General features: G+C 44.7%; 1 protein-coding gene across 1 annotated transcript; it reads right to left on the bottom strand.

The window, feature by feature from the left end:
* Window positions 1-250: 250 nt before the first annotated feature.
* LOC103631672 (probable acyl-activating enzyme 1, peroxisomal) lies at window positions 251-4830 on the bottom strand. Its single transcript, XM_008652528.3, has 2 exons — window positions 4153-4830; window positions 251-1833 (listed from the first exon to the last, which is right to left on the bottom strand). Exons 1-2 carry the CDS (start codon window positions 4636-4638, stop codon window positions 385-387), a joined length of 1935 nt encoding a protein of 644 aa, XP_008650750.1. The 5' UTR covers window positions 4639-4830; the 3' UTR covers window positions 251-384.
* Window positions 4831-9458: the final 4628 nt, after the last annotated feature.

The following is a 9458-nucleotide window of genomic DNA, read 5'->3' as shown; positions in this document are numbered from 1 at the left end:
TTATATTAGCAGCTCATCTGTACTATTCTGTTAGCAGCTCATGCCTCATCTGTAATTTTTGTGCTATTCTGTTAGGAGTACAGAAAAATGGTTTGATTACTAGACAGTGTTTTTTTAGGTCGAGATATCTTCAGACATATGCCTGTTCATATAAGGATTAGTTATTTTCCTTGGAGTTTTAATTTGAGCATATATTTCTACGCTTGACAAAATTTGTACAAGTTTCTACATGCAGTGCACATATGCTTCGAGTCGAAAGAAGTGCTTGCCTGTTTAGCCACCAGCAGAGCAAAACATCATAGGACGAGATCCAGATGTCCAAAGAGAATAGTGTATAGTTGAATCGATCATAGTAATGTTCCACTTCCAACCAGGCAAACGATGTTACATTTTGCTGCTACAGGCAACCTTTGTGAGGCTGCCCATGGCGCGAGCCTTGTCACGGAGAACAAACTTCTGCGTCTTCCCCGTCGAAGTCTTGGGCAAATCCTCGAACACCACCGTCTTAGGCGCCATGTAGTGGGGCAGCTTCTCCCGGCAAAAGTTTATGATCTCCGCTTCCGTGGCGCTGGCGCCGTCCTTGAGCTTGACGAACGCGCACGGCGTCTCGCCCCAGTGGTGGTCTGGCCTCGCCACGACCGCCGCCTCGAGGACGGCTGGGTGGCTGAAGATCACAGACTCCACCTCGATGGAGCTGATGTTCTCGCCGCCCGAGATGATGATGTCCTTGGCCCTGTCCTTGATCTGGATGTACCCGTCGGGATGCCGCACGGCGAGGTCCCCGGTGTGCAGCCACCCGCCGGCCATGGATTCCTTGGTCGCCTTGAGGTCCTTGTAGTAGCCGCTCATCACGGTGTTTCCCCGGAACATCACCTCGCCCACCGTCTGGCCGTCGTGCGGCACGCTCTCCATGGTGCTCGGGTTCATGACGTCCACGTCCTGCATCGCGACGTGGTGGAACCCCTGGCGGGCCTTGAGCCGCGCGCGCTCCTCCGCCGGCAGCGCGTCCCACTCGGGCATCCACGTGCACACGGTCGCCGGGCCGTACGTCTCCGTGAGGCCGTAGATCTGGTACACCACGAAGCCGAGCTCCTCCACCGCGAACAGGACGCGCGGCGGCGGCGGCGCGCCCCCCGTCATGACGCGCACGGGCCATGGCAGCGGCTTCCGCTCCGCGGTCGCGGTACGCGCGTTGGCCATCATGTTCAGCACCGTGGGCGCGCCGCCCATGTGCGTCACGCCGTGCCGCGTGATGCTGTCGAAGATGACCTCGCCGGTGAAGTGGCGGAGGCACACGTTGGTGCCGCCCTGCATGGCGACGCCCCACGGCAGGTTCCAGCCGTTGCAGTGGAACATGGGCACAGTCCACAGGTACGTCGGCATGGCGGTGATGTCGTACGCGAGCACCGTCGCGATGGTGTTGAGGTACGCGCCGCGGTGGCTGTACACCACGCCCTTGGGCCGCGACGTCGTGCCGGACGTGTAGTTGAGCGCGATCGGGTCCAGCTCGTCCGCCGGCCACCGGATGTCGAACCGGGCGGGGCCGTTCCTGACGAGATCCTCGTAGTCGTCGGAGTCGGTGTCGTCTGAGATGGTGAGCAGGACCGGAAGAGCGGCGGCGGAGTTGGACTCGGCGAGGCGCTTCATCGCGGCTCTCCCGACGTCGAGGAGGTTCGACTCGACGAGGAACACCTTAGCGCCGGAGTGCTTCAGCAGGACGGACACCATGGCCGCGTCATGCCTCGTGTTCAATGTGCAGAGCACCGCGCCAGCCATGGGCACGGCGAAGTGCAGCTCGTACATCGCCGGCACGTTGGGGCTGAGGACAGCGACCTGAATATGGTCAGATCGATCATGGTCATTCGATGGTGACTTGGTGAGTTTTGGCCATTTTTTGTTTAAATAAAAGAAAACTCTGCGCCATTTGGCTGGGTTGAGCCCATAGCTAAAAATTTTCTCAAACGTCCCGACATATTTAGGCCCATCGGAGTTATAGCCTTCAGAGCCCACAAGTACAGATGCCAATAGGTAAATCACCATCGGATCTTGTACCCATACCCATCCTGCCATGCATCTGATCACCCATCTCCATTGACCCATACCGGTCAAAGTGATCGGTCGGATCACCCATGCCTATAAAAATTGAACATCTATCAAAATAACATAGTACACAAACGGTAGATTTTGAACCAAGTTCTAATCCCATCCTCCCATCAATCTAAATATATATCTAGTATTTATGATTATGAAGTAGAAATATCTTATATAGCTAGGGCTTTATGTTGTTTTGGGCTAGGCTAAATTTATATCGTTGGATTTGAGCCAAGCTTATATATAGATGAGGATGGAGTGTTCCGATTGGGTGAAAAAGTTTTGGCCCAATAAAAAACTCATAGATAAGATATTTAGTACATATATATTCTTTAATAAAATAAATACCCACCGGGTATTGTATTGGAACGTGAACATCTATTGCCATCTCTGGCCATACGACGTGCTGTCACAACAACAAAGGATAAACAAAATCGATCGTGGACCGTCGAGCATCCCAATGTTATCCACGCTATAATAAATATATAAATAAAATCGATTGTGGATCAGTAAATGTCAAGGCTACATGATTGGACATTTCTATTTTCTAAGACATTATATGTCTCATATTTTAAAGGGTATTAAGGGGTAGGTGTAAAAAGAACACAATAACAAACGTATTTTGGTGAAGCATCGTCTCTAATACGGTTTTCTAACTCTAGATACGGTTCAAGCCATACAACATATATAAATGAGTTGTGTTTTGTGAGGTTCTATAAATAAGATACAAGGTTTAGATACAATGAATTGTATGAAGTGGTTTCTTAGCCGTATCTAGTGTCTGGAGACCGTTTTATGGTATTCTAGTATTATAACATTGTGCTTCATATAAAACGGGGATTTACCTCTATCAGGAAAAATTATTATAAAAACAACTACCTTATTACAGAGTTGCAGACTCCTTGAGAGTAACTTCAAAGAGTCTCCTAAATATTTATTTCCAAGAACTATGTATTGGGGACTTTACTGAAAAATACTTTCCCTAAAATCTTATCCCATCTCCACACACAGAAGATCTCTAATAATCAACTCCTCAATAATTTAAACCTTTAACATATTAGCATATGTGTACCGACTAATTCTTTTTTTCCTTTTGTATTTTTTCTTTTATTCTTTCCAGGCGCACCCAGGGGAGATTGGGGTGCAGCTCCCTCGCGTACATTTGCGGGAGGTTGAGCTCGGGTCGCCAAAAAAATTGGGAAGAGAAAGGGTAGCTGTTGGAGGCGCCCGGAGATGAGTTTTCACGCTAAAAACGTTTTTGGATTTGGTTTCTGTGATTTTGTTGGAGTTGCTCCAAGAATACAGTAGTATTCACAACAATCATATATCAATGTGTGTTTGAATAAATCAAGATAAAATTTAGTTAATATGACTTTGTTCTGACATTATAGTCCGTAGTGGACCACAATTAAGGCTGTGAGGGATGGATTGTAAATATCCGGATTATATGACAAATTTTATATTTTAAAATATATGTATATAGAATTTAGTATCAATCTTTAGTCGTGTTGTTAAACATATTATTAGAGTCAAGAATATTTTTTATATAATTTATTGTATTATTTTATACAATAATTGAATCCGAATTATATATATCATTTTTAAAGAAGATATAGAACGAATTTAAAATTTAGTCTTTATAAATCTTAATAAGCTCGATGTTTAAAATAAGAATATAAATTTATATATTAAATCATGCATCCTATTTATTCGAGAAAATAAAAAATTAACATTTAAATAAGTATCTGGGTCTATCTCTACCAGAGCATATGGACTTTTTACACTCGTATTCCTCAGTCCATGTGTATCGAAATTTTAGTTGATTTTGCGCTCTATTGATTGATTGATAGGAATCCATCCAACACAGCATTGGCTCTCTACTTCTCTAGTTCCCTAAACTACACTGACGGTCTGACGGAGAAGGCTAAGACAACTAGAGTAACGACAATGGATGGAGTGAAAAAAAAAAAGAATACTAAAACTTATCGGCGATCAGAAGGGGAAGGTGGGTGGGGTCGTGGGGATGACCGGATGAGATGCTAGCAAGCGAGAAACACTCACCACATCACCGCGCGCGATGCCGAAGCGTGTGGCGAGCGCGGCCGCCACGCGGAGGCAGCGTCCCCGCGTCTCCGCCCACGTGTGGCGCCGGTCCCCGTACACCACCGCGGGGCGGGCCCCGTAGACGGCGGCGGCGCGCTCGATGAAGCTGATGGGGGACAGTGGCGCGTGGTTGGCCGCGCACCGCACCGTGCCGGCGTCCATGTCCAGCACCACCGCTTCCTCCTCCTCTGTTCCCGAGAGGCTGCAGAAGAATTGCGGAGACGCCACGGAACGAGGGGAAGAAGGCGACGACCAGCGCGGGTGGCATGGCGAGAAATCAAGCAGCGCACGAGGTCGCGCGAGGCGATTAGTGTAATCCCAATGTGGATTAAAGCAGTAGCCGGACTGATTCTGCGATTGGGAGTGCCGGTGCAACCCGCCGCCGCTGCTGATGCTGTAGCGGGGGAGTAGCCTGCGGATTGCAGAGGCCGCGGCGGCTCTCATGGCTCTTTACACCACTGGTGGCTGCGCGGGTGCCGGCTGCGGCCTTGGCAGTGGCTGCGTGTGACCGTCGGGTTTGTCGGAACAGGAGCTTGTGAGGCCGAACAACATTCGCCCGGGACGGTAATAAGTACCGGCGAAAACGGCCGCTAAAACAATTTCTTTTTTTATATTTTTTTATCAAAAACGAAATTAGAAACGGTATCTTTAGAAATGAATTGAAAACAGCGTCGGTTATCCAAGCAAAATCAAAAACAGTAACTTCGTAAATAAAAATGATGTCGATATTTTAAAAATATCGAAAACAAAGGTTCGATATAAAAACATCGATAACAATTGAAATCTAAAATATAATCGATAAACATATTATTATAAAAATATTTCAATATAACAAGCTTATAATATAATAAAATTAACAAAGATCATAAGTTCTCAATTTATAATATAAAAAGTTCATAGATATCATAAGTTCACATTATAATAAATTATAGAAATGTATGATTAAATTACAACTAATGTTTTATAGTATCATGCTTGTTACACAAGGATTCTGTCATGTAATTTTTATCAATTAATAATTCTAAAGTAATGGGTTGGTTCTGGATGTATCAGCACTGGCGAATCTAGGGGTATACCAGATATGGCTTGGTATACCCATGAATCCAGCGTATGCATGATAGATATAAGCTCTGTGGTTCCAATAACAGAGGAAATCCAGGTCAATATGTACTTTGGTTGAACCAAACCTAGTCACCATATCCCCGCTCACGTTCGCCGTTAGCCACGCACGCGAGCCCACTCATTTCCCGGCGTCTAAAACTGTCTTCGCGCAAACATAGACGATAAGCCCGCGCGAGAATTGTAAAGCCCAAAATTTGTATAAGGGAAAAATAACAAAATAAATAAATAAAGAAAAAATAAATTCAGATATCTCAAATTATACCTGAGCTTGGAATTTCAAAGACTGAAATTTTGAAACCAAGAATTAACTTAGAAAAGAAGTAATAGAAAGGTTTTCTGTCCAACTAAATGACTATGCATTTCATTAAATGATACACTATAAGCATTTATTTAAATGAGTATTAAGTTTAGATGACTCAAATCTAGACTAGACTTTTTAAATTTAGCACATAAAATTGAAACTCGGGAAAATAAATAATAGAAGATACTCCATTAATTTGTTCTCCTCATAAATTATACATACTCTTAAAACAATCAAGAAATCCTTAAATGAAAGTATACAATACCTTCTTTCAAAATAAATAGATAATAAATATTTGTTTTTGAAGTAACTTTTAATTCTTATCCCACATTCAAAATGCTATTTACCTAAAAAGAAAGGAACAATATGAGTGTGTTTCATATTTCAAACATCTACCAAACAAATAAATTCATTAAAATAAATATATATCTATTGCATCATGATTGATTCTGAGTGTGCATTAAATTTGAATTCTTAAACTTTCTCTTTGATTTGAATTTAAAATTTGGGAATAAAAAAAGAAATAGAAACAAAAAAATAAAGAGAAAATCTGTCCGCGGGCCCATTCTTCTAAACCTGTCCACAACTAGTCCACTTTCTCTCCCGAGCGTGCCCGTGTGGGTTGCCTAGTCGGCCCATCCGCGCCTCAGATCCCCAATGAATACCAGCGCCGGGTCACTGCCTAGCGGGCCATCTTGGTCAGCTCCATACCCATCAACTGAACCACCGAAATCCGGGGTGACTGCATCCGAGTGGGCCCCCTACCTCATCCAGATCCACCTGCGATCACGAAATTACTACCTCCGCCAGGTGGGCCCTCGCGGTCATGCTCATCCCCATCCCCTCCAACCAACCCCGCTTCACCTGGAACTCCACTCCACCGGATTCGGCGACAACCTTGCCTATCCGCCCCGCCGCTATCGCACCCACGCGGGCTCTCGTCTGGGGCCGACTTATATGTTGGACCTAGCCCCTTTCGGCCATCAACGCAGACAGACGTGATCCATTGTCGAGCACCCCCCCACCAAGAACAAAGAGAAGAGAGAGAAGGCAGTGCACCGCTGCCATCATGGTTCACCTCTGGGCTGATGTGCATCTGGTGGGAATGGCCGGGATTTCCTCGCGGAACGCGGGCGTGCCTCGCTCACAAGAGCAGGAGCATGTCCCATCCTGGGCGCAACTCATCAGAGCTAGAGGGGAGAAGGATTGAGAGGGGAAGCCGCCACTGTGGACACGTGTGTACACCATCTACGGGGTCCCGGTGTCGGGTCTAGGAGCTTCAACTCGTCACCGGGATGGTGCTCGTGGCCTCGCCGGACTCGATTAGCATGCGTCACACTGGGAATTTCTCGACGAAGTCGCGGGTCGCCGTGGACCCACACTTAGCTATGGGCAGGGTTCTGTGCTACCTAATCGGTGGTAAATTCTTTGCCAATTGTCTCGCGTTATCCATCCCTTCGATTTGTGCCTGCCAATGTTGGTGGTAGTGCACCTGTGCATCGGGGGGAAACAAATCTGGTGAGGCTCCGCCGTGTGCCAGGATGCGTCACCATGCTCGGCTGTTGCGCAGGGAAGAAGCCCCCTGGCCATTCGATCGGCTATGTGTGACTCGGATTAGATCTAGAGGGTCGCGTTGGCAACCATAGATCTCGGATCGAACAGTCGTAATTGCGTACCGATTCATACGGGTTTCGAGTTAATTGTGAGCACACGATTTTTATCCTACGACCGTAATAACACACCGGTTCACGCGAGGGTGAGATCTGATCAGGGCCGTCCGGAATAGATCGAGCGGCTGAGAGTAATCGATAACCCTTGGCCGCATCGTTTTATGAATGAGACCCTGTGCTTTCTTGCAATAAATCCGCCATCCACAATAGTATTAAGATTATCGTAGAAAGGTCCTAGAATTTACAAGTTGAACCCCGTGTTCCCAGGATATCATGCGCGTCATCCCTGGGCTTTAATGATTCATATAAATAATCCTGGGAAAATGAATTTTAATAGAAAAATAAAAATATAAACTTGTTTAATCCATATCTTGCTCATTTTAACTCCGATTTGACTCATTCGAATTGTGTTATTCTCATAGAAATATTTATTACGCAGTATCAACATTGATTATACGATATCCCATACTTTTATAATTAGGTAACTAATTTGATTAATCTATGTTTTCTGTATTAGCTTATTATAATATTAATATAGTATTCTGATCCTATGGTGATAATTTGACTAAAAGATAACCTTTAATCAAGTTATATTCTAGATTAAAGTTGAGTTAATTACTTATAGAATATTCTCTCATATGGTATACACTAACCAATTTATAATATAATTTAATATTTAAACCACATAGATCTTCCATAGATCATAACTCCTCAACCGTAACTCCGAATTTAGTGATTCTCGAACCCACGCTCTCGTAGCGACGCGTAGAATATTATTACGTAGTTTGTTCTTATGTTTGGTGTGATATTAATTTTGCCTATACACTGTTTGTTTGTGTTGTTACGACTAGCGCGAGGTTTCGAGTCATTTGAAGACAAGTTGGTACCTGGAATCTCAAGTCCCAGGCAACTTGTGCCCTTTATAACCTTTATTTACCCAATAATGTTCTTTATAATCATTTTATCATGCATATGTTTAATTTTGATGGGACCAAATAGGTCACACTAGTCTGGTTATCTTTATACCTTGTTTACCTCTGAACTATTTGGGTAGTTTTCGCTATTGCTCTATATGGTTTTGGGATTAATATTACATTATGATTATGTTCCAATTATACTTTTGTTTTACTTATTGTTCATGACAAGACCATTATTTTAATTGGAACATGGAGCTTAACTTGAGAAACACGTGCCACCACAAGGGTGGAATAGGACGTCCTTGGTTGACTAACTAGGAAAGCTAGTGGAGGACTACCTTACCTAATAGGGGCAAGGGCAGTAGGGGAGTAGGCATGTAGGGAGGTTCCCGGGTTGATTTTGTTGCGGTGGCGGTCAGACGGGGGATTCCTGCATTGCTCTTCCTAGAAACTGTAGCAGGTTTTCTGAAGCTAGTGGAACTTTGTAAAGGCCTTGTAGTGGATCCCTAGCCATTCACCTCAGAAGTGTCTAAGGGCCTTGCAAACCCTAGTGACATGGGATACACGACTTGTGGGTACAGGGTACAACCTCTGCAGAGTGTAAAACTGGTATACTAGACGTGCTCGCGGTCATGAGCAGCTTAGGACTCTCGCATGATTAATTTATGGAATTAAATTCAATTTGTCATATGCATTGCATCGATGGTATATTGTTATCAATTTTGATCTATTATTATTACTCTGGTTTGGTATCTATTTATACTTAGTAATTGCTAATAAAATTTTGACCAACTTTAAAAGCAATGTTCATCTTCAACCATCCTCTTTGGTAAGCCTTACCACGCCCGGGTCTTAGTGCCCCTAAAACCCGGGTGTGACAAGAAGGTAGGGTTTTCTAGCAACTGTATCCGCAGAACATGAAGTAAACCACCGAATCCCGGCGACCGAGGCGGTCCGAACAAGGCGACTGGCCATTTGGCTTCCGCCGCTGCCATTCATCTTTGCTGCATCACTCTGCGGTTTTGGAGCCCCGATTGAAGAGTCATTGCTGTCCATGAAGTTCCAGTGTATCGCTCGAACTTCAAACACATCGAGGTTTCCATCGCCGTTTCAGGTATTTTTATCGATTTGAAGTCGTTCCACATCTTTTCCTTAGTTATAAGTTGTGTGTGATTTTAATCCATCTCCACATTCTTCAATCGGGTGCGTTATCTTAAAAAAACCACATATAGCATCACTCTGGGATTTTGGAGC

The sequence above is a fragment of the Zea mays genome, unplaced genomic scaffold (genome assembly GCF_902167145.1).
Source record: "Zea mays cultivar B73 unplaced genomic scaffold, Zm-B73-REFERENCE-NAM-5.0 scaffold_494, whole genome shotgun sequence".
Classification (NCBI taxonomy): Eukaryota; Viridiplantae; Streptophyta; class Magnoliopsida; order Poales; family Poaceae; genus Zea; species Zea mays.
This window is presented reverse-complemented; position numbering and strand designations above follow the sequence as displayed.